At 37.6% G+C, this 25,502-nt stretch overlaps 1 protein-coding gene across 1 annotated transcript in view; it reads left to right on the top strand.

The window, feature by feature from the left end:
* The first annotated feature begins 298 nt into the window (after positions 1–298).
* Positions 299–25,502, top strand: part of DNAJC1 (DnaJ heat shock protein family (Hsp40) member C1) — an 823,579-nt gene continuing 798,375 nt past the window's right edge. Inside the window, exon 1 of the mRNA XM_053713958.1 lies at positions 299–588. Within this exon, the coding sequence (XP_053569933.1) occupies positions 433–588 (156 nt within the window). The 5' untranslated portion in view covers positions 299–432. The remainder of the gene's footprint in view (positions 589–25,502) is intronic.

A 25,502-nucleotide genomic window follows, 5' to 3' on the forward strand; every position in this document is an offset into this window, starting at 1 on the left:
GCAAAGCCTCCGTTGGTGTTGATTTATTAAACAATTATATGTGATAATGCGCTTGTGCTAACTGCCAACCAGCAAGTATTTATATTAACCGGAATTACAGCCAGAAAAGCATTAGCATGAATCACAGAAAGCAGATTTTTTTTTTTTTTACAGGAAACACAATGCAGTTCTGGCACTCTGCTGCAATTCTCACTACATCCTCTAGAGGCCCACTAAGCGCGCTAGACAGAGCGAAGCTTATCATAGCGTCTGGCCTTGTAGGCCTCGGAGCCGTTGCTAAGAAACGTTACGTCACGAATCCCACCTCACACGCTGTACTCCGGCAGCCTAAGTTGTGTGCAGTAGCAGCAGGCCCTGGCAGCCACGTCTGCTGAGAGGAAGAGGGGGTGATAACCGTGGCTTCTGTGAGGCCTCCCTCTGTCCAGTATTAGTATGTGGATCTCCGGTTCTCGGTTTCTCGTGCTCCTGCTGTTACTGTGTTATAATGGTTTTCTTCCCACCGGAGCTTGGGACAACGGGGATTTGGAGCTTTTTGATCTGGTAGAGGAGATCCAGCAAAACTTCTACCAATTTCTGGGAGTTGAGCAGGTAATGGGATACGTGCTAGATCACAGAAGGCCTTTGGGCTTATTGGTCAGAAAAGTCTTAAAAATCCTTTTTCACTGACACATTTGACAGGTGGAAGGTTACAATTAATAACAGTGGTGCTGCTGAAAGTCTAAGGATTGATAAAGCAAAGTTTTGTATTATCACAATGATTATTTTGTATTCCTTTGAAAGTTGTATAAAATATGACCTGTTTTGGTGTTTCTATCATTTTGAGATTTCAAGTAGTACTTAATGTTCTGATGAATAATGTTAGAAGAGATGTATTATTATCCCATATTTCTGTCTTCCCTCCTGTCAAATTGGAAGTTAAAAAAAAATGTGAAAATTAGACGTTACTTTTTTTTATTTAAAAATCATAAGATGAAATGTTATGTTTATATGGTACATTCATAATAGTGTACTTCTACTTACTATTTATCTGACCAGACCTTATCTAGACAAGAAGGGGGAGTAGGCATCATTGTGTCTCCATACTGTTCCTTGAACCTTTCACTACATTCCTTTGCCCTCTCCCTTTCTTCCTCATCTTTTGAAGTTCACCACTGTAGTTCTTAGTGTTGCTGGTATTCATCGGCCTCCTGGTCCTGCATCACAATTTTGTAGATCACTTTGAAACCTTGCTCCCACACTTCCTCTTTTGTAATGTATCTTCTCTCATCTTAGCTGACCCATTGACAACCCAAACATACCTGCTACCTTTTTCTATTGCATACCATCTCTTTTGGCTTGTCCAAGTGGACATCATCTCTAACCCACTGTGAAGGCAGCTCAATTTAACCTGGTCTTCATCAATCTCTGTGCCACTTCCAAGTTCTCTGACTTCCCCTCACCTCTCTCTGACCACCATCTACTAACTTTCTCTCTTACTCTAACTGCAGCATCCTCACAAGCTCCCCAAAAACTACCTTATAGGAATTTAAATGACTGGGATCTCTCAGACTTTTCCACATAACTAAAACCTCTCGTCTCCAACATTTCATCCCTGTCTAGCCCACACCTTGTGGCCTTACAGTATAATTCAGCACTAATATCAACACTTGACAAAGCACCTCCGTCCCTGCTCAGATTGTTGGATTACTATAGCTTCAGTACGTTCCTGCCCTAAAGCCCAGTGCAGTTAGGTGGGAAGGTGTTAAAGTGTCTTCATGGGAAATGGAGACACTACGCTACAAAAAAAAAGCAGCAGTTTATATGTACTGGCAGGCAGCTGTCAGTACATAAGATGGCGGCTAATAGGTAGACGGGGGAGGTTTGGGGGGATCAAGGAGGTTGGGGAGTAAAGGGGGATCTTGCACTGCATAAAATATATATATTTTTTTATATATTGTATTTAAAAAAAAAAAAAAAAAAAAAAAGTCTTATTGTCATACTGGCAGACTGTCTGCCAGTACCTAAGATGGGGGTGACCAGTGGAGGGTGGGGGAGAAAAGAGCTGTTTGGAAGGGATCAGGGAGTGGGAACTGTCAAGTGGGAGGCTAAGCTCTACACTAAAGCTAATATTAAACTTTTAAGGTACCTAGTTCACCCCCTCACTGCCGGGAATAATAGAACTGTGGTGCACAGCTGCAATTAGCTGCCTTCTAATTACCAAAAAGCAACGGCAAAGCCATATGTCTGCTACTTCTGAACAAAGGGGATCACAGATAAACTTATACAAACATTTGTGCCATAATTGCACAAGCAATATGTACATTTCTGTGAGAAACCCAAAGTTTGTGAAAAAAGTAACAATTTTTTTATTTGATTGCATTTGGCAGTGAAATGGTGGCATGAAATATACCAAAATGAGCCTAGATTAATACCCTCGGTTCACACAGAGAGAAGCGCACTCACAGGAACGAACAACTAGCTCAATACCATTGTTAGCCTGTTCTATGGCGATTTACCACATGGGTGCAGCTTTTTAGCCCAGTAATGCTTTTCACAGAGTAGAACTTTCTTGTAGTACATCAGTCTGATCCTTCCTATTACGGTCAGTCCAGCGCCGAAATATCAGGCAATTCCTCTCTGAACAAGGAACACAGCAATCCCAGACGATCGTTTCGGCCTTCATTGGGCCTCGTCAGTGAGGTGTAGCCATATTCCTCTAAGCACACTGAGCAAGGAGTCGACATCTGGTTGCCCCTTGGGTTGTCTACTTAAATAAATAAATATATATATATATATGTTTTGACAAGTAAATAAAAAAAATTAAAAAGCTGTATTTCTGTTTAAATGGAGTGATAGCAAAATGCTAAAAATTCTCTAGTATTTTGGGCAAGTTTTTGTCTGAAAGTCCCGGTAGTGAAGGGGTTAAAAACACGCGAAACACCAAAATGAAAGAGGACTGTTTAGCCACAGCATAGTATTATTGATAATTTTGTGACATATTATTAAAGATGTTTCCTGTCTTTTTTATGACTCCAGATTATTATTGCCTTGTAGCTCCTGCCAACAATCTGGAAAGTGGCCAAATTGGTGATGTTAGTTTCTGCTGGGGTAAAATAATGCCATAGTGACTTTCTATTTTAGATTCATGTCCACTTAAAGTGACATTATAGTGCAAAAAATACATACTCTAATTAAAGCATTTCATTTTAGCACTAGCTACCTTGCAATGCTATGTGTTTAAAAATCAGGGCATGTACTTTTTGCACTTTAATGGGACAGTAAAGTCAAAATTAAACTTTAATGATTCAGATAGAGCATTCAATTTTAAATAATTTCTTAAAGGGACATAATACTAATATGCTAAATCACTTAAAACTGATGCAGTATAACTGTAAAAAGCTGACAGGAAAATATCACCTGAGCATCTCTTTGTAAAAAAGGGAGATATTTTACTTCACAATTTCCTCAGCTCAGCAGAGTAAGTTCTGTGTAAAAAGTTATACTTTAGCTGCTGCCCAGCTGCAGGTAAAAAAAATAAAAAATGAAGAAATGAACAGCAGCCAATCAGCATCAGCAGTGCTGAGGTCATGAACTCTTTTACTGTGATCTCATGAGATTTGACTTAACTCTCATGAGATTTCATGGTAAACTTCCTTAAACTGAATAGGGAAATAGCATGTGTGCACGAAAGCTCACTCCCTTAGCTGTCCCGGCACAGACATACTGATTTGCTGCTTAAAGTCCTTAGCAATGGGGTTTTGAATACTTAGGACATTTTGAGGTAAAATATCTTTCTTTTTTACATAGAGATGTTCAGTTGATATTTTCTAGTCAGCTTTTTACAGCTATGCTGCATCACTTTCAAGTGTTTCAACATTTGGGTATCATGGCCCTTTAATTTACAGCCTTGTTTGCAACTATGTATTATATTACTTTAAACAATGTTGCAAACACTGCTGCCAGATCGCTAATGACACGTGCATCCTCCTGAGGTCATTTAGGGTTACTATTTAACAAAGGATACCAAGAGAACTAAGCAACATTTAAAATAGAATAAAATTGGAAAGTTATTTTAAAATGTAATGCTCTATCCAGTCCATTTAAGTTTAATTTTGACTTTTATTGTCCCTTTAAGACAGTTAATAATCAGAGTTTGTTCTGGTGTAAAAGCACTCCATTGTAATCAATTCTTGTTTTTCTATTTTCAGGAGCGTGCTATCTTTTAGAAAAAATATGATCCCTAGTTTTTACCACTTCTATGTGGTGGCACTTCTGCACATACCTCTGCTGCTGTTCTAACTATAACCTGCAGACAGAAAACACATGACATATGTTTAAGGATTTGTCAACAGGACTTTAGATGTGGATCTTGGAGTTACAAGTGGCTTCTTTAATAAATGAAAGAAACCTGTTTTTATTAAATTTGCATAGAAATTACTTAAAGGTTAGAAAAACACAAAATGCCAGCACTCCTGAGAGAGACATGTTTGTCTTGTAATTTGTTGCTGTAATAGATGTTACATGTAGGATCAAATGTCATTTTATAGTTTTTTTACAATGGAATATTACAGGGAAATTCTTATGCATTATAGAGCATTTTATTATTTTATTTTAGCTGTAGTATCCCTTGCATACTATTTATTTAACCTCTTTAGGACATATGACGGAATATTTCCGTCATAAAACAATTGAGCAAACTGAAAGCTGTGTCCTTAAAGGGTTAAAGGGACATGAAGCCCAAATCTTTTCTTTTTTTCTTTCAGATAGAACATACAATTTTAAAAAAGTTTCCAATTTTCTCCTATTAATTTTGTGTTTTCATTTTATCCTTTTGTTGAAGAGATATGTAGTGTGCACATTTGATATTTGATATAGAAGTACATAGGTTGTTTAAAATTGTATGTTCTATCGGAATCATGAAAGATTCGTTTTAACCTCTGAAACTCCTGAGAAAAAAAGCTCAAGCCACTATTAATAATAAAGTGGTCCAGCTTTATAAACCCAGCTTGTCAGTAATATATATGTGCTTGCAATGTGTTATGTTTTAGGCAGCCATATACACTTGGAATTCCATGCAAATCTTTACCAGTTTACTTGCTGGCGAGCACCATTGTAAGCAATGGAGGAAATAGAGCCAGACAGTAGTGTGGGGAAAAGTACTTGCATACATATCATTTTGTATTTATTTTTTATAATTTTATCTTTTTATTTCTCTAGGCACATACAGGATCCCTTGATTTAAGTAATTTAAAAAAAATAAAAAAAATACTGAAAATGTAAAATAAGAAACCCCCCAAAATAAAAAATCACCCCAATGTCTCTGCTTGAAAACTCATTGCCATTCACGTGAATTTGGAGCGGCATTTCTTTATGAATACACATGAAAATATGATGCAGATTAAAGAGAACACGATTAAAAATAAGTGGTGTGTCTATTTGCACAAAGCCCCTAAAGGGAGAGGAAAGTCAAAGTTAAACTTGCAGGATTCAGATAGACACAGAAAACAGGGAGATGCACTCAACTGGGCTTAGAATTGAAGCTGAAAATTGCTTTGTCCCTCCTTACTCCCATGGTACAATGTGTTTCTGCATACTATGCCTTTCACAAAGGTAAAATCTCCTGTAGCATATCAGTCTTACTCTGCCAAATGACAGTCCAGCGCCAAAATACCAGGCAAATCTCCTTTGAACAAGGGAAAACAACAAACCCCAGATGTACTTTTCGGCCTCTATGGGCCTCGTCAGTGAGGTGCAGTTGCATCTCTCTAATTCATGTGTGCAAGGCCATGTCTGGTTGCCCATTTTACTCTTAGAGAGACCTAAGAGCATTTGCATACAAATTGTTGTTTTTCCAGCTTCAGTTCTAAGCACAGTTGAGTACATCTCTCTGTTTTTCTGCAAGGATTCAGGTAGAGCATGTAATTTTTAAAACACTTTTAAATTCACTTCGGAGGAATTTACCATTGCACACCAGCGCTATTTTGCGCTTGCGTGCAATCGCGCCCCCTGCCCGCGCACAGCAGGTGTCAATTTCCCCCCTCGGACTAGACCGCTTAGATTGAATTTTGCCACTTTAGAGGTGTGGCGAAAGGTTAGGAAAGCAACGGTCTGATGACCGCTGCTTGTTAAATTCGACAAGCAGATTCTCTTGTGAGAACCTGCAACCGTGGGGGTTCAAAGGCTGGCGAAAGCCTTTGATAAATCGACCCCTATATGTGTTCAGCTAGCTGCCAATAGTGCAATGTTGTTCCTTCAGCAAAGGATTACAAGATAATAAAGCACATTTGATAATATCTAAACCATGAAAGAAATTTTTTTGGATTCCTATCCCTTTTAATAGATTTTGTTTTTGTGTGTGGATCACAGGAGCAAATATTTGGATGGCAGATAAGAACCAATAGGCCCTTCATGTGTACCCTTGTTTCCTTTACATGTCTACCAATATTTCCTTTTAATGTATCAGCAAAATTCATTCTTGGGACAGACTTATGCATAGCTTAAGACATTCTTGAGCTCTTTTTCCTTTCCACCACTGATGGAAACGTATTCCATTAACAACCAGCACTTTTGTAAATAATTGCTTCCACAAATTACCTTTTAAATCTAATAACACTGTGATGATGAACTCTTATGCTTTCAGCCTCTGTTACGTTAAATCTGTTTGCTTTCATTTTAAACTAACAGGAAGTGTGCAACTGGCCCGCGGATAGAGGCCCTTTGGCTGAAAAGGAAAACTACCCTAGATCTGTTGGTGGAGAAGCGGGTCGTTCCACAGGCAACTAACTAAACTTTTATTTTCAGATATAAAAATCAAAATACACAGTGCAACACACTCGTAAATGTAGCAAAGTAAAAAAATATATTTTTCTCTAAGCTATATATATTAAGATCAAGGGCCTGAGGATCTAAAACTCCCTATTCTGGCAAGATTATCTAATAAGTCTTGTCAGTACTGTAAGGTCCCTCAAACAATTTTAGAAAGGCAAACTTGATGGCTCTAAATACAAAGGAAAAACTACTACATTTCAATATAATGCTCAAAATAGAACTGGAAAGATTTTGCTTTATCTCTCCCCAAACCAGTGAGGTTTGGCCATCCGGCCCTAAGGCCCCGTTTCTCAAAAACTCGCTGGCATTAAGGGAAATCATCAGCTTATTTTAGGGAACACTATAATGTAAAGTAAGTGTTTCTTCTTCAGTTAAATAATATTAGTGAACTCCAGTTAATGAGATACACAGTTCCTAAGGTAAAAATCGCCTTCAAATCAATCCTTGGGAGGCCTTGCAATACTGATGACGCATCTTATAGAACCTTGCTAGACCAGGGAGCTTTAAATAATCGGGCCCTATGTTTTCCAGGAAGTAGCCCAAGTGACATACCCTTAAATGCAACTTTATTATTAGGTTACAAAATTAAGAGATTTTCCAGGCAGCGGACACAGTGGCGTCAATAGGGGGTGCGGGACGCACCTGGGTGACAATGTTGAGATGCATAGATTTTTTTATTAGAGGGGCTGGCATTTGTGAACATTAGTGGGACTGGGGAAGTTGTAGACACACAATTTTTTGCCCCTTGAGCCAGTGCTGCAATTTCAACAAATAGTTTTCCCGGCTGCTTTTTCTTGTTTGTACTTTGCTCCTTCCCTGCCCAATATCACTATGAATGTTGTGGGCGTGCCGTGGGGCTTGCGATGTTGCGCTGCTAGCCTAAACCTGCCTGCCTATCTGTGCTCACTGCTCAGTGACATGTGGAGCATGGAGTCACTCACTGCTGTGCTGTCTCTCTAAACGGGAACTGGGAAATCATGAGGGGATGCCTGGTACCTGACCGCATGACTGTTTGACACTGTCTCTAAAGTGAAGGAGCCACGTATGATGCCCACCAGATCGGTACGGTTACAGTACACTAAGTGCACACTGAACAGGTAGGAGGGGAGGGCGGGCGGGGGTCTGGGGGTGGGAAGAGTGCAGAGGTGATTGGCCAAAAGAAGCGGTAGGCACGCGGCCCAGGGCTGTGCACTGACAGACTTGGAACAGAGTCAGAGCAGAATTTTCATAGTTTGCGCGCCTAAACCTTTTCTTCAGTGATTTATTTTAGAGTGCACTGTTTATCTTTAATTTGATGCTCTGCTGAGCCAGGGAGCAGCTCTAGGCATGAGCTTTATAATTACTGCAGTGCAGTTTAAATATTATGTATGTGTGTGTCTGAGCTTTTGTGTGTGCGTGTTTGAGTTTTTGTGTGTGTGTCTGAGTGTGTTTGTGTGTGCACCTGAGTATGTTTTTAAGTGTGTCTGAGTGTTTGTATGTGTGTGTGCCTGTGTTTTTGTGTGCGTCTGCTTTCTGGGGGGGGGGTGACACCATAACTTACCGCACCGGGTGACACCAACCCTAGTGACGCCACTGAGAGGACATGTTTGGTCGCATTGTTGTGCGTTGTTCCAGCTTCTAAATTTTATCCGAGCAATATTGCTTTACAAAGTTGACATTGTGTGGTAAATTTCATGGATCATGTAACGGATGAATATTCCCTACTAAATGATACCAGGATCATTGGGATCGAGGTCAGCCAAAATAATCAAGAGATCTACATGAGGTTGTGGACTCGCATAACCCCCACCCCCAGGGCAGAGCATCCTTGGATCTCTTACGTTTTACAGTGCCATAAGTGCACTTCTCAATTGTTATATTAATTTCTGCACTGACTGATCACGCAGAATATGGTGGCATTTAATCTCTTGGGCAAGCTAACAAGATTGCTCAAGGAGTATCAGGTGGATTTTACTGAAACTTTGAGATACATGCTCAACCCTCTCACTACTAATGTTGCCACCAGTGATCTTCACAAGGGTCTTATGCTTGCTCACTATGGGAGCGACGTTGCTTTGGGGCCCCAGCACTACTCGCCAACCTGCACTGGCAACATCAAAGGCTCGAAGGTAAAAGAATTAAGCTTGCTGGAACAATCTTTAATTTTGCAGGCACCACAAAAAAGCAAAGCATCTAAGGTTGAAAATGTGCATCCGAGGGATACTACAAAAAGCTTTACTGAAACTCCACATGGCCTCAAGGATAAGATTTTCACTCAAAATGCCCGGACTACAAAGCTCTTATGTTACTTTGAAACCACTCTCCCCAACTTCGGCTTTTTGGAAGAAAGTAGTGACTCGGATTGCCTGTGGAACTTGCAGTCCATGAAATGGGACTGTTTGAGACTCTTCTGATCCAAAGGCAAGGTTACCTGTTAGAAGATCTTTGGGACAGTACTCCCTACCACAACTCAAATTGCTGGAATCGGTTAACTTTCCTTACTAATGGAGATAAGCCTGGCTATTCCGCAGAATGGCTGACCTCAACAAAATTGTATACCAGCTATTTTTTCTCATGTGTTTTTTTTTTTTTTTTTTTATTGCACTCACAAGCTATGAGGCAAATTCGTCTGAAATTGGAGGACTGATTGATGTCTGGTTTATCATGTTTCTGACAAGTCTGTTTTTATTTTTTGTATTAGAAGAGAAAATTGTCGATTTCCTGTTAAATGTTTGGCGTTATTCTTTTATTATATGTTCCAGCATATTTTCATATATGTAACCTTTTTGTTATTGCAATCTGGGGTTGTGTACTTTCTCCATATTGTATGTACAACTTCAAGGTAGTCTGGTTTACCTATAAGTGGAGAGACACTGTATTAGTAATAACTTTATGTGGACTGTCCTATTACATTGCAAAATGTATTGAACTGGCATTTCCACCTATCAACCACTTATTTTAAGATATAACCATTTTAAAGTGCCACTTACCCCCACCTTGTTTTATCTGAATAGCAGTATGTTATAAATGCCTCTTAAATATATATTTTATGTTTAGAGCCATTACATTCTCTATTTCTTTATGGCGAATGAGAGGGCGCTAATAAGCTTGGTATACTTAACACACCTAATTGGTTTAGGTCAAAACAAAAATTATAATCATAAGCGGTGTAGTTTGTAAATCTTTTACTAGTGGAAATAATCCCTAATACAAAACAGTATATGAAAACATTTAAGAACACATGAATTAAAATTAGATACAATATTTATAATTAGTGCTGTAGGAATCCCTGATACATAAATTTATAAAACAATATATGAAACATTTAAAGACACATGATTTAAAATTAGATACAATATTATGATTAGTGCTGTAGGAATACCACCCTGATATAAAAATATGTATTTACAATAAGCGCTTGTTTTGGAAATGCATTGATCAATGTTTGATTCCTTAAAATCAGTTGGTTTATTCCTGGATATAAGGGACAGTCTTTATAGTCCTTATAAATTTTCAACAGATGCAATTACTTTAGGTTGTATGATTTATTGCATACAAAACTATCAGTGTGATAAAATTTACTGGATAGAAGCAATAAAAAGTTCCTTATTAACGACACTTTGTATCCTTGCTTGTTTATATATATCACTTTAACTCACAGAAAGTTGCAGCGACTGTATCCGAATGTCGCTGTGGTGTATTTCAGAGACTGTGATCTTTAATCGTAACACGCTCCTTGCGTGTGGGCCGCTTTATGTACTGCAGCTCCTATCCTCTGGCACAGGATTCTCGACTCCCTCCGTGGGGAGGTAACCGGCAGAGGTACGCCGCTCTTTGTGTGTGAATATCTGATGAGCTGTTAAGCTTACAGTTTCCAATACTCACAGCTCCCTGTTTGTGACAAGCAGTCTTGATGCAAGTATGATCCTCGAGGTGAATGGGCACCCGCTCTTAGCGTTAATACGCGCGGGTAAATACTAGGTACCTAGTGGGTTTGGTTCTGGTAACAGGCAACTTCAACTTCTGCGCGTTTCACCCATATGTGTGGGCTTTATCAAGATATCCTCGAGGATCATACTTGCATCAAGACTGCTTGTCACAAACAGGGAGCTGTGAGTATTGGAAACTGTAAGCTTAACAGCTCATCAGATATTCACACACAAAGAGCGGCGTACCTCTGCCGGTTACCTCCCCACGGAGGGAGTCGAGAATCCTGTGCCAGAGGATAGGAGCTGCAGTACATAAAGCGGCCCACACGCAAGGAGCGTGTTACGATTAAAGATCACAGTCTCTGAAATACACCACAGCGACATTCGGATACAGTCGCTGCAACTTTCTGTGAGTTAAAGTGATATATATAAACAAGCAAGGATACAAAGTGTCGTTAATAAGGAACTTTTTATTGCTTCTATCCAGTAAATTTTATCACACTGATAGTTTTGTATGCAATAAATCATACAACCTAAAGTAATTGCATCTGTTGAAAATTTATAAGGACTATAAAGACTGTCCCTTATATCCAGGAATAAACCAACTGATTTTAAGGAATCAAACATTGATCAATGCATTTCCAAAACAAGCGCTTATTGTAAATACATATTTTTATATCAGGGTGGTATTCCTACAGCACTAATCATAATATTGTATCTAATTTTAAATCATGTGTCTTTAAATGTTTCATATATTGTTTTATAAATTTATGTATCAGGGATTCCTACAGCACTAATTATAAATATTGTATCTAATTTTAATTCATGTGTTCTTAAATGTTTTCATATACTGTTTTGTATTAGGGATTATTTCCACTAGTAAAAGATTTACAAACTACACCGCTTATGATTATAATTTTTGTTTTGACCTAAACCAATTAGGTGTGTTAAGTATACCAAGCTTATTAGCGCCCTCTCATTCGCCATATTGTTTGTTCATTTTTCTATCTTGAGGAGATAGTGGAGAGTGGCTTAGGTATCCTTTTTAGATTTTAAGCGCTGAGTACTCCTGTGCTATCTTGTATTTATTCTCTATTTCTTTGTAAGATGTATAAACGGTAAATTAAGCTGAGGGAGATAGTTGTCAGTCTCATATTTTGTCTGCTGCTTACGATTTTTTGTTTTAACTAATGCTCTGGGGTCTAGATTGTAGTCACCTTCTTGAGTACATAGATAGCCAGTGCTTGAGTTATATGCCAGTACGTTTTATATGCCATGAGTCCAAGTATTTTATCCCCCAATATGCCCTTTCTCATTTATAAATTCAGTTTAGAAAGTCGCAGGCTGGCCACTACTTTTTAGTAGGGATAAGTTTTATATTTCAATTTCTAGTTTGTCTCTAGGGGTTTACTAAGCGTTATTCAGAGTCTATTAAAATATGAAACTGAGTGGTCTCCTATATTTCAAGGTATTCTGTTAGTATAATTATACTCATTGTATAGAAAGTCAAAAAGTACTTTTAGGAGGTCTACAGCTAGATTGGCATGGTATCTTAATGCTGTTTATGTGAACTATTGTCTCCTCTTTTGTAACATTGATACAAGTGACATTTCTTTTATTCTTGATTTGATTATTATGGAGTTTATTAAGCATTTGATATTGTTTTTGTAAAAAAATAAAATTAAAATCTAGTTTTACTTAATGCAAATGCAGCAAATGTTTTGGAAAATAAACACACATTTACACAAAACGCATATCTTTATTTAATATTATGTCCCTTTTCATAATTGGTTTTCCACCTTTTCGTAGCAAGTACCACTACATGCCCTGTGTTTTTCAATTCCAATTTTCAAATTTCTAACCCTCCAGTTTCTAAGGGTTTCCTTACCTGAGTACAGTTAAATCGGTCACAATGAGTGAGCAGCTAACTAGCCGGGCAGGGAATTAGAAACTGGTCTGTTGATTCTTGAGGGTAGAGCAGAGAAGCACTGATTTCTGGAATTTACTAAATGTTTACATTAGGATCAGGGGAAAAAATTATAAAGGGCCAGACATTGAGTACCACTTGCCAATGGTCCAGGTAACTCCAGGGGTACATGTACCAAAGTTTGAAAGGCATGTCCTTACATGAAAAAATACAAAACCATATTATGAGGAAAGTTGATCACATAAGCAGCTTATCAGGTTCATTTTATTGTAGCATACATGCGTATAAAACACTTATCATATTTCCCTTGTGATATTTCATTTTGGTCCTATACCTGTCACATCTCTGTGACAGTTGTTCAGTGATAAACACTTTACTTGGCTTTATATGACTGTTTCTCAACCCCAGTCTGCAAATTTTTTTTTTTTTTTTTTTTTTTTTTAATATTTTATTTATAACCAACACATGGTACAGTAGTAAGAAACAGATCAAAGACACACCATACAGGGTGCAGTGGAGCAGTTCAAAACTGATAAGGTAGTATGATACAATAGCATATAACAACGCAAGTCTGTCAGATACAGTAGAGACCTACACAGGACTTATATGGGTAGAGCATGTTCTAGCTTATATACTCACTAATACCATAATGCTGGGGTTTTATCTTTTTAACCTAACACAATCAACCTACACTAACAATATTACACAAAACATAAAACACAAACAATCAAACAAACAAACAATCGGGATAGCCAAATCTACCAGAAATTATACTTAACCTGACTAACCATCTGTATGCATAGTGTCCCATGCTACATTTATAAAAAAATTTCATCAGATATAGGATAGCGGGACACATCTGACCCACATAACACAGTGATGGGGTCTATGTTGTCAGTATTGTAAATCTAAGATTGGTTAACTAGTCTCATACTAATTAGTGTATGTTAGGGAACAACCATGGGCTGAGCTTGATGATGTCATATATTTTAAATAGGCTGTTAATCGCTGGTCTAGAGCAGGTTACCTCCATGGGAATGGAGTGGGACAAGATATATTACCTGTACTGTAGCTTTTAAAAATTACGTTGTGTTGATAACAAGCATGGTCAGGGGTGGTTGGTTTCTTAGCTAAAGGGGAAGGAACCAGGGGGACTCAGTTTTTATAGCTTTAATCCAACAGATATATAAAATTAAAACAACACCAACAAATCAAAAATAGTGTTACGGGGTATGATATAGGTGGAGCTGGGTTATCAAAATTGTCACACTCAACTTCCAAGTTTTGTGGCGCTCAAGTTTAAATATGAGGACTGGCATGCTTTTAATAGATTGACATACAATCATATACCAAGTGATCCTATTTATCCTCTAGTATGGAACCAATAGACAATATACTAGGTATAATCCATGGATTTAAAGCATGTTATAGGGTTTTCATTGCGTGGCTCTCGATGTATAGAAGGGTGTTACATACAGTAAATGTAATTATCAAAAATGGGAAACAAAAGGTTCAGCTCTAGAATTATGGAGAATATATGAGTGCTGGAGTAAGAGGAGGACTAAGCAAATCTGTAACTAAGGGTACATATCTATCGCCAGCTGCAGTATTTATATTAGCAATTATAGATGTGGTGCAAAAGAACAAAAACAGACATATTAGTCAAAATTGTCACACTCAATTACCAAGTTTTATGGCGCTCAAGGTTAAATATGAGGACTGGCGTGCTTCTAATAGACTGATATATAGTCAGATATCAAATGATCCTATTTATCCTCTATTATGTAACCAATAGATAATAAATTAGGTATAATCCCTGAATTTAAGGTATGCTATAGGATTTTCATTGTGTGACTCACAATGTATAGAATTTCAACACATCGTGTTAACTCAATAGGGTAAGCACAGAGAGTTGCAGTGTAAACAGTATCCACTATGCACCACATCTTCCAGCTACCAGTATTCATGATGGCTCGAGTCTAGAGGAGCAAAAGTACATAGGCAGCCTTCCAATCCCACCAAAATCTAGTAGTAAAGACTACGCACATGCAGGATCTAGAAAAATATTGAACATCTGCTACTATTAATTGTGCTGTGTGAAGGCAAGGTAATTTGGAATATGAGGGTGGACAACTATCCACAGCATGAGTACGTATGTATGTGAGTTAACCCCAGAGTGGGAGAGTCGCTTTGTTCCGTTGACTATAGGCAGTGTAGGGTTTTCAGCAGATGGGTAATATTAGATAAACAGTTCACTCGACTTTAGCCTGGGTTAGAGAGAAATAGCTATACTGTATTTGACCGGTTTCCTCTGCAGCAATTACAGTTTTTCACAAGCACAACGGTTTAACTCAGACAAAACACATGACTGATGTATAAGACCTTGATTTATATATTAAGGCAATGCCGCAGTCCATTTCCTCCATTCCAGCAGGACAGTCTCGAGTGTGAATGAAATGTATTAACCTATCCCCTCCTTGATCAAAGCCGATGCTCCCAAACGCTGGTCTCCTTGCCGCTCCATGCACTGAACTAAGTAGCTCGAAAAAGGTAATCCACATGGTAGACAGACTCGTGAGCACTGGAGGAAACACACGTCCGCGTCCACCACAAGTACAGATGGCTCAAATAACAAAATTGACCGGAGCTGCCCCAGAGCCGAAGCTAGACAATCAGAGGGACAGCCGTCGATCCTCGCAACCAATTGCGGAGCCTGTAAAGGAGTAGTGCTCTGTAGTAGAGCTGTGGCGCCGCTCCTCACCGTCCGCTCAAGACATTGTGCAGCCATAACGTCCAGGCCATGTGAAGAGGTGGCAACATGAGAGCAGGATCGCATGCCGACAGCCGCAGCATCCATTGCCAGGGGGGTCCCAGCCACCTTCAGCTTAGTTAGTGAGACTTGCTGAGGCTCAGGTACTTGGAACTTCTGTATTTCACAAATAAGTTCCCCCATAGCAATTGTAAGGGAGTCCAATGCTGGCGCAAAGACTTCATTAAGGGCTGCGATAAGGTGTTCCATAGTGAGCACGTCTGAAAGGCCCAAGGGCTGAATATAACTTTTTAGGGCCTTCTCGGTGGCCAGGGGTTGTAATGTCCCGATCCTACACGTTTCCCGGACACAAATATTGCCAAGGGAGGTCTGGATGGCTTGGGATCTGCCACAGTGCTTTTTATAAGTAAGATTCATTCACGGAGCTGTGTGAAGCTGTGGCCATCTTGGTTAGCCGTCTACCGGAAGTCGAGTCCCCAGTCCGCAAATTTTACTAACCATCCAGAATTTCCCTACTTGGGCACAGTTGAGCCAGTCGGTGAGTGAGCAGCTGACCTGCCCAAGCAGGGAATTAGAATCTGGCCTGTTGGTGATGGTTCAGGGTAGAATTGAAAAGCACTTATTTATATTTTACAGTGAATGTTTACTTTAGCTGCATCAGGGCAAAACATAATGGAAAAGCAAGTTAGAGTACCTCTTATCAAAGCACCAGGTACCTCAAGGGATACACGTACCACCGGATGAGAAACAATGCTTTAGATTGTGTACTATTTTGGTAGCCCTCCTTATAACAGTGTCTTGTTATTTATTTTCTTCTCTGAATAGTAATCTATAGTGTTCTCTTCTATACAACCAAGCATTTTGCTGTTTTTTATGCTGTTCTTGAGATTCTTGAGTCTAGTCTAAAGGAATTCAGTTTATGAATTAGTTTCTAGTGTGGGACAATGTGAAAAGCTTCACTAAAATCTAGATAAGCTACATCTACTGCTGTACCCTTGTCTCACTTTATGTAGTTAACGGGAAAGTCAACACCAGAATTTTTGTTGTTTAAAAAGAAAGATAATCCCCTTATTACCCATTCCCTAGTTTTGCATAACCAACACTGTTACAGAAATATACTTTTTACCTCTGTGATTACCTTGTATCTAAGCCTCTGCAAACTACCCCCTTGTTTCAGTTGTTATGACAGACTTGCATTTTAGCCAATCAGTGCTCACTCCAGGGTAACTTCACGTGCATGTGCTCAATGTTATCTATATGAAACACATGAACTAATACCCTCTAGTGGTCAAAATGCATTCAGATTAGAGGCAGTCTTCAAGGTCTAAGAAATTAGCATATGAACCTCCAAGGTTTAGCTTTCAACTAAGAATACCAAGAGAACAAAGCATAATTGGTGCTAAAAGTAAATTGGAAAGTTGTTTAAAATTACATTCCCTATTTAAATCATGACATTTTTTTTTGGACTTGACTGTCCCTTTAATTAAATCAGCGAGATGAGACTGATGTGACCTTCCTGGCTAACTAAATTGTGTTTTTTTTTATTATTATTCTGTAAGTTTCTCTTGTGTAAGGCACAGTTTTTTTTTCTTAAAAAAATTGAACTTTTTTTTTTTTTTTTATCTACTACTAATTTTAAAATGACAGCTACTCATGTCTTCCTTAACTCTGTTTATGAAGGTATTACATTAGCGATTTTTCCTTTCATCTGGAACAACTCATGCTAACATTGGCTGATTAATTAGATCAGCTAATGGTGTAGCTTGTGCAGATTTGAAGTTCTCTTAAACCCATTGGATGAATATTATTTGGATGTACAAACTGTTTCACTTTTATTTTTGCTAATGACAGTAACACTTTTATTCTCTGTAAAAAGAGATGTGCCAACCACATTACCGTTTGTGGTAGCATCCCTTAATAGATTCTCCTATCTTCATAACCTTATAAAGACAGAACAGAATTTAATCATTTAGACGTCCATTTCCTTATCTCCTTCCACAGGTCTACTGTCAACTGTCTTAAAAGTGTTCTAAACATGCATTTTTGTAATTTTAAAATTTTGATAAACGTGGTTATAAACAATATTGTGGTTTTTTTTCCTCCTAAACTCTATAGTAAAAATAAGAGGCTATTCTCATATAAATAGGGTCCTTTCAGTATTGTTATTTAACTGCAAATATTGGTTGCCGTTACCCTCTATTCAAATAGATTGACTGGGGTTGTGACAGGAAGTACTGGACTGTGTACAAATAAAGTTAAAACCTTTTTTTTATTAAAAAGTAATCTATACTACATATTGCAATGATTTATATTAAGTATAATACACTGCTTAAAGGGACATTCCAGTCAAAATTTAAATGCACATAAATTAATTACATCTTTGAATAGAAACATATTTGCAATATACATGTATTAGCAAAAATGTTTCTAGTAAAAGTTATCACTGTTTTAGTGTTAGCATTTTTCTCTGCACGTGCATGTGAAGCATAGCTGGACATTCTCAGTTCACCAGCATTTTAAATACTGTACCTGCTCAGAGTGCCAGTGGGGACTGTATCATGTCAGCAATTAACAAATTGAGTCATTACCAGATGGTACAAGCACCCTACTCTCTCTGAGCAAGTGCTGTGATTAAAATGCTGGTGCACGTTGCATACTTAAATACACTTTTGAAACAGCTGTAGCTTTTATTAGAAACATTTTTGCTAATGCATGTATATTACAAAAATGCTTCTATTCAAAATTGAAATAAATCCATGTGGATTTAAATTTTGGCTGGAATGTCCCTTTAATCCTTTTTTATTACAACAATGAAACTGACTGTTTTGTTGTTTCTAATGGTAGTAAGAGTCCTCGAGACCTTACTCTTGGGAATCACAGCACCTGGCCACCAGTAGGCTACCAGATCTTTAATATATCCCTCCTACTTCGCATTCTCTCCCAGTAGTTATTTGCCTCCTCAAGGACAGATGTTTAAGAAAAAGTGAATTTATGTATTCTTCATCATCACCCTTAGTGGATAGTTCCCAGAAGAGAGGGTGTTGCTGTTTTTTAGACACATTTTATGCTACAGTATAGCAGTGGCTATAATTTAGGTTAACGGGGGTTTAATAGGATCTTGCTGAAAGAGATCCTGTAGGGTTTCCCTTTTGAATTTTGATTAATTATTCAGGGTATTTTCTTTATTATGGAGCAAACTGGGACTACTGAGGCTACTCCTGAGTCAGCTGAGGGTACTGTCAGGGAAATTGTGATTCCTACTAATAAATGTTTATTTATAAGGAGGTGGTAATCTTTGTGACCTGCAGAACATGCAGCTGTTTACCACATAAACTTGCATTCCCCGATCCTATCATCTTATACTGCTAGATTTTATGCCTGTTGTGCACACTAACGTCACTAAATCAGTGCTTACATAATTTGTTTGCATAAATGCTTTCAATTGAATATAAAATCCATTAAAATGTATTTCAAATCTGACTAGAAGGTCCTTTTAGTATATAACATTTTCTTATATTCAGAGGAATAGTATAAGGTTAATATTTTCCAAGGGAGATGAATATTTATATTAAAATTAATATTCGGCCCCAAAGGGCACATATGTATGTATTTAGCTTGATTATTGTTTTCGTCATTGTTTAACATGGCATTGCAACAATGAAATGAGTTATAGAAGGTAGTTTGTCTAATATTCCCATAATGGTAAAAGGTACATTCTTTGTTCTGTAAAATAAATGTATAATTCTCTTACTTAAAAAAGAAATCACTGCAGCAACCTTCATCAAAGCCAATGGAACCTCCATTTTTAGCATTTTCCCTTCATTGTCTCCTGTAATAATTTTATGGATCTATCATTTTCATTCTTTAGAGCTAGCATCTGCTAAATCTTTGCTGTATTTTTTTTTTTTTTTATCGTAAGTGCAAAGCTTTATGTAATTTCCAAATTGGACGGACAGTACTTGCATCTCTTTCTTATATTTGTTCTGGTATTCCAAAGCAGGACTTGATAAACACTAGGGTCCTGTACTACCTGCTTGTTAATAATAACAATAATAATATTAAAGGGACAGGGATTCAGATAGAGCATGACATTTTAAGCCACTTTCTAATTTACTCCTATTATCAAATTTCCTTTATTCTCTTGGTATCTTTTTTTTTTAAAATGCAAGAATGTAAGTTTAGATGCCGGACCATTTTTGGTGAACAACCTGGGTTGTCGCTGATTGGTAGATAAATTCATCCACCAATAAAAAAAATGTTGCCCAGAGATCTGAACCAAAAAAAAAGCTTAGATGCCTTATTTTTCAAATAAAGATAGCAAGAGAACGAAGAAAAATTGATAATAGGAGTAAATCAGAAAGTTGCTTAAAATTGCATGCTCTATCTGAATCACGAAAGAAAAAATTTGGATTCAGTGTCCCTTTTAAAGTGATTCTCATGCTTCATGCATCTGTATGTACTCAGCTAATCCTGGTGGGGATGTCAATTGGTTTTCTAAATCATGCATGTAGCTTACTCCCTCTAACTTAATAAAGTGGAAGCTGAAAGCATTTTCCACAAAAAAAAAAAAAAGCCAAAGCAAGGGGTCACAATCTTAAGTTAGAGGGTAGCAGATTCAGGAGAAATGTGAGGAAGCATTTTTTTTACCGAAAGGAGGGTGGTGGATTCATGGAATAAACTTCCAATTTAGGTGGTAAACAAAGACTGTAAAGGAATTCAAAAATGCCTGGGACATGGATAAGGCTATCCTAAGAAAAACGTAACATGTAATGTGGGTATACTTTTTGGTTCTTACCTACCGTCACATTCTGTGTTTCTATGGGTAACATTCTTGCAAAACTGCTAACCTATAGTGCTCTAGAAATGGGCCCGCTCCTAAGCATATGTCCCTGCTCTTCAACAAAAAAATACCAAAAGAATGAAGAATAATTGATTATAGAAGTAAATTAGAAAGCTGTTTAAAATCACATGCTCTATCTGAATTTTATATAGATAAATATAGATAAAGGGGAATCAGTTGATGTGATATACCGTATTTATTCGAGTATAACGCGCAAATTTTCGACCAAAAAAAGAAATCAAAGTTTGGGTGTGCGTTATAAACGAGGGCTGGGGTGGGGTGGCAGTGGCGGCCGGTCCATTGAGGGCGCAGGTGAATTGTGAGTTCGCACTGCGCCTTTTCTGGGCTGCAGCCGCTCACTGTACGCGAGGGCGAAGAAAAAAAAAAACGTCCCCTCGTCGCGTACAGTGGGCGGCCCGAACTGGGGGTGAGAATTCTTATTATCCGCTGTATGGTAAGCATTGCTTTTGTACAATTCAGTGTTTTGCGTACCGTAATTCAGTGTTCTTCATATTTTAATTGATATACTGGTACCCGTTAGATGGCAACTCAGGGTATCAAGAGAAAACGTTCTGCATGTGACGCTTCATTCAAGCTCAAAGTTGTTGATCATGCTGAAATTCACGGAAATCGAGCAGCTAGCCGAGACTTCACTGTACCAGAGATGAATGTTAGAGAATGGAGAAAACAGAAAGTCGTCCTGAAAGATATGAATAAAACAAATAAAGCACAACGAGGGAGACAAGCCATGTACCCAGACATGGAGAAGGAACTTTATGAATGGATCATTGACCAAAGAAGTAGTGGGTATATTCACAACACTCCACATTAGACTTCAAGCCCAAAAGTTTTGCAAAGATTCAAACTTCAAAGCCTCTAATGGATGGACACAAAAGTTTATGAAAAGGCATGGACTTGCAATACGCCAGAGAACAAAGATAGCACAGAAGCTACCTAATGATTTAGAAGAGAAGATCGCTTCATTCCATACCTTTATAATCAACCAACGCAAGCAGATTAATTTTGAACTTTCACAGATAGGCAATATGGATGAGACCCCCATGTGTTTTGACCTACCAGGCAACAGGACAATTGACAGCAAAGGGAAGCACACAGTCCAGATTAGAACCACAGGCCATGAGAAAACTCATTTTACCGTTGTGTTATCCTGTATGGCAGACGGTTTTAAACTTAAACCAATGGTGATTTTTAAAAGAAAGACTATTCCAAAAGGAGTTAAATTTCCACCAAGTGTCGTGATCCATTGTCATCCTAAAGGATGGATGGATGAAAAGGGCATCATTTTATGGTTAAATAAAGTTTGGAATACTAGACCAGGCGCACTACTGAAGAAATCCATGCTTGTATGGGACCAGTTCCGCTCACACCTGACAGACACTGTGAAGGACAAACTGAAAAGACTAAAAAAATTTCAAGCTGTGATTCCAAGTGAACTAACGTCTATTCTTCAGCCACTAGATGTCGTTTTAAACAAACCCTTCAAAGACAGAGTCAGGGAAAAGTGGATTACCTGGATGAAATCCGACGACAAAGAATTGACTGCAAAAGGAAACTCAAGAAACCTGGCCTATCTCTCGTGACATCCTGGGTTAAAACATCATGGGAAGACATACCAAAAGAAATGATCATCAAGAGTTTTTTGAAGACAGGCATCAGCAATAAAATGGACGGCACAGAAGACGACCTGCTGTGGAATTCAGACTCAGAAGAAAGCGAAGAAACTGGAGAAACAGATGTTCCTGCCAACTGGGACACTGATGAAAAATTAACTTGAGAAGAATGGGAACAACTCTTTAGTGTATCTGATGATGACTCTGACTTTGAAGGATTTTAAATAAATATTGTTACCGGTAATTTTATTTCGGTATTGTGTTTATACCAGTTTACGTTGTCAATAAATGATTTTTATCATGGCCGCATGTGTTCAACAAAGTTTTTTTGTCAATTACAATGCTTGGTGTGAAACAAAATTTTTAATAGAAAATTAGGGGTGCGCGTTATACACGTGCGCGTTATACTCAAATAAATACGGTACTTAGATTTTGCAAAGGCATTTGATACAGTGCCACATGAGAGATTAATGCACAGAATTAAGGGACTGGGAATAGCTGAAAATGTTAGCTCATGGATAAATAACTGGATAAAAGGGAGCAACGAGTAGTAGTAAATGGATCATACTCAGATTGGACAAAGGTAATCAGTGGCGTCCCCCAGGGATCAGTACTGGGCCCTGTTCTTTTTAATATTTTTATAAATGACTTTGAGCAAGGATTAAATAGCGACATCTCTATTTTTGCAGATGATACAATTGTTTGACAAGGGGTCATAATTTAAGGTTGGAGGAAAGGAGATTTAATCTGCAACGGAAACGTTTTTTCACTGTAAGAGCAATAAAATTGTGGAACTCATTACCAAAGGAGGTAGTGAATGCCAATACCATAGATACATTTAACAATAGTCTGGATACATTTCTGTATATAAACAAAATTCATGGATATGATTGCTAGTATTAAATGGGGTTATTTAAGCTTAAAGGGACAGTCTAGGCCAAAATTAACTTTCATGATTCAGATAGAGCATGTCATTTTAAACAATTTTCCAATTTACTTTTAGCAACAATTTTGCTTTGTTCTCTTGGTTTTCTTAGTTGAAAGCTTAACCTAGAAGGTTCATATGCTAATTTCTTAGACCTTGAAGGCCACCTCTTTTCAGAATGCATTTTAACAGTTTTTCACCACTAGAGGGTGTTAGTTCACATATTTTATATAGATAACACTGTGCTCGTGCATGTGAAGTTATCTGGGATCAGGCACTGATTGGCTAAACTGCAAGTCTGTCAAAAGAACTGAAATAATGGGGCAGTTTGCAGAGGCTTAGATACAAGATAATTACAGAGGTTAAAAGTATATTAATATAACTGTTGGTTATGCAAAACTGGTGAATGGGTAATAAAGGGATTATATATATTTTAAAACAATAAAAATTCTGGTGTAGACTGTCCCTTTAACTGGAGCTTTTTTGTAAGTATTTTAGATTTGTATAGGTTGAACTCGATCGACTTCAGTCTTTTTTCAACCTTATCTACTGTGTTACTATGAATCATTAAAGGAACATTTTTGGGTTTCCTATCCCTTTAAAGGAACAATAAACACTAAATAAATCCTTGCAAGAATGATGTATTCAGAGCAAATATTAACCTTAGAATTTTATATATGTATTTTTTTTAAAATTATATTAGTTGTTTAAATGTATTTTGTAACTTAGGTTTCTTATTCTGCTAAGGCTAATTAGGGACGATTTATAAATGGCTTTAATAGAGTGTACATCCAATTACTGTGTGGATTACAGTTGTGTCTCCACTACCACTTTTAACAGGAATTTGGGAAGCCCACAATATTTTGAATTAAATTATAGGGAAGTGTTTAATGTCCCTTTTAAGATGTTTTATGAAAAGGTGGTACTTTACTTAGCAACTTGTGCTTCATTAATTGTAATACAGACCAGGGTGGATTTTATTTAAGTAACTATATTTAGTCAGTGAGACTCAATTTAAATCATGATTTTCTACATAAAGGTTATAATATAAAAAGTCTACACCCCCCTGTTAAAATGGCAGGTTTCTGTGATGTAAAAAAATGAGACAAAGATAAATAATTTCAGAACTTCTTCCACCTTTTAATGTGACCTATAAACTATGCAACTCAATTGAAAAACAAACTGAAATATTTTAGGTGAAGGGAAGTAAAAATAAGACCAGGGTGGATTTTATTTAAGTAACTATATTTAGTCAGTAAGACTCAATTTAAATCATGATTTTCTACATAAAGGTTATAATATAAAAAGTCTACACACCCCTGTTAAAATGGCAGGTTTCTGTGATGTAAAAAAATGAGACAAAGATAAATAATTTCAGAACTTCTTCCACCTTTAATGTGACCTATAAACTATGCAACTCAATTGAAAAACAAACTGAAATATTTTAGGTGAAGGGAAGTAAAAATAAAAAAATAAAATATGGTTGCATAAGTGTGCACACCCTTACAATAATACTTTGTTGAAGCAACTTTTGATTTTATTACAGCACTCAGAGCTCGATGATATATTCTTCGCCAGCTCAAACTTTCTTTTTCTCGCTGACTCTCGCAGGTCTGCCCCGGTGCAATGATCGTAAAAAAGGGGCAGTCCCTGCGAGTTGCGAGATGGCTCCTATTAAAAGTATTGGAGCTCGCTGGATAGGGAAACTTCGCTCCTTAGTGCGAAGTTAGCAAGGAGCAGGGGGAGCACTTTAAAATTAAAATCCTGCAGCCAATATAACTCCCATTACACTGCTTTCTGCATATAGCATCTTACATTCGCCTATATTTTAGTATGCATTTGTTTTTATATTGGGGTTATAAGTGTTCGTATTGTTTTGACAAAAGCTCGCCACCTTTTAGTTGGCGAGAAAAAACTGTGATATCTGCAGTGCGAAAATCTTTATAGAATTACGCTGGGATTAATGAAACATTGTCATATACGCCCATGGAACGCTCATGTTCAGCCCATTTTACGAAAAAACAACAATTACGCTTTGCATTTTGTATTTATAATTTCAAATTTCTGTGTGATTTTTGCACATCCAGTACTACAATTACGATTTACACTGTGCATATTTAATTTGATTTATTCCTGTGTAAATTACATACTAATTTTACTTTTTTGTTAACGTACAATTTTTGGTGAAGAATTTTGTTACGATTTTTGATGCACCTTAACAATAAATTTTTTCCCTGCTTATTTTTGTGTGAATGGTTCAAATATTTGTTTTGTATAATGTTTAAAATAGGAATTTCATATAAAATGCAGTATACGCCCCTTAGTGAGACACCCTGTTTTCAGGGTAAAAAATGGCTCATTCCACCAGGGAAATAGGATTGGCGAGCATTCATTAATATTATCGCCAGCCCAGAGAGCTTTCAGTCATTGAGCCCTCAGTCTTTTGGGGGTATGAGTCTATCAGCATGGCAAGATTTGCCCACTCTTCTTTGCAAAAACACACTCAACTGTGCACAGCCCTCTTCAGATCACCCCACAGATTTTCGATTGGATTCAGGTATGGGCTCTGCCTGCTCCATTCCAAAACTTTAATCTTCTTCTGGTGAAGCCATTCCTTTGTTGATTTGGATGTATGCTTTGGGTTGTTGTCATGCTGAAAGATGAAGTTCCTCTTCATGTTCAGCTATCTATCAG

The sequence above is a fragment of the Bombina bombina genome, chromosome 5, assembly GCF_027579735.1.
Source record: "Bombina bombina isolate aBomBom1 chromosome 5, aBomBom1.pri, whole genome shotgun sequence".
NCBI classification, from domain to species: domain Eukaryota; kingdom Metazoa; phylum Chordata; class Amphibia; order Anura; family Bombinatoridae; genus Bombina; species Bombina bombina.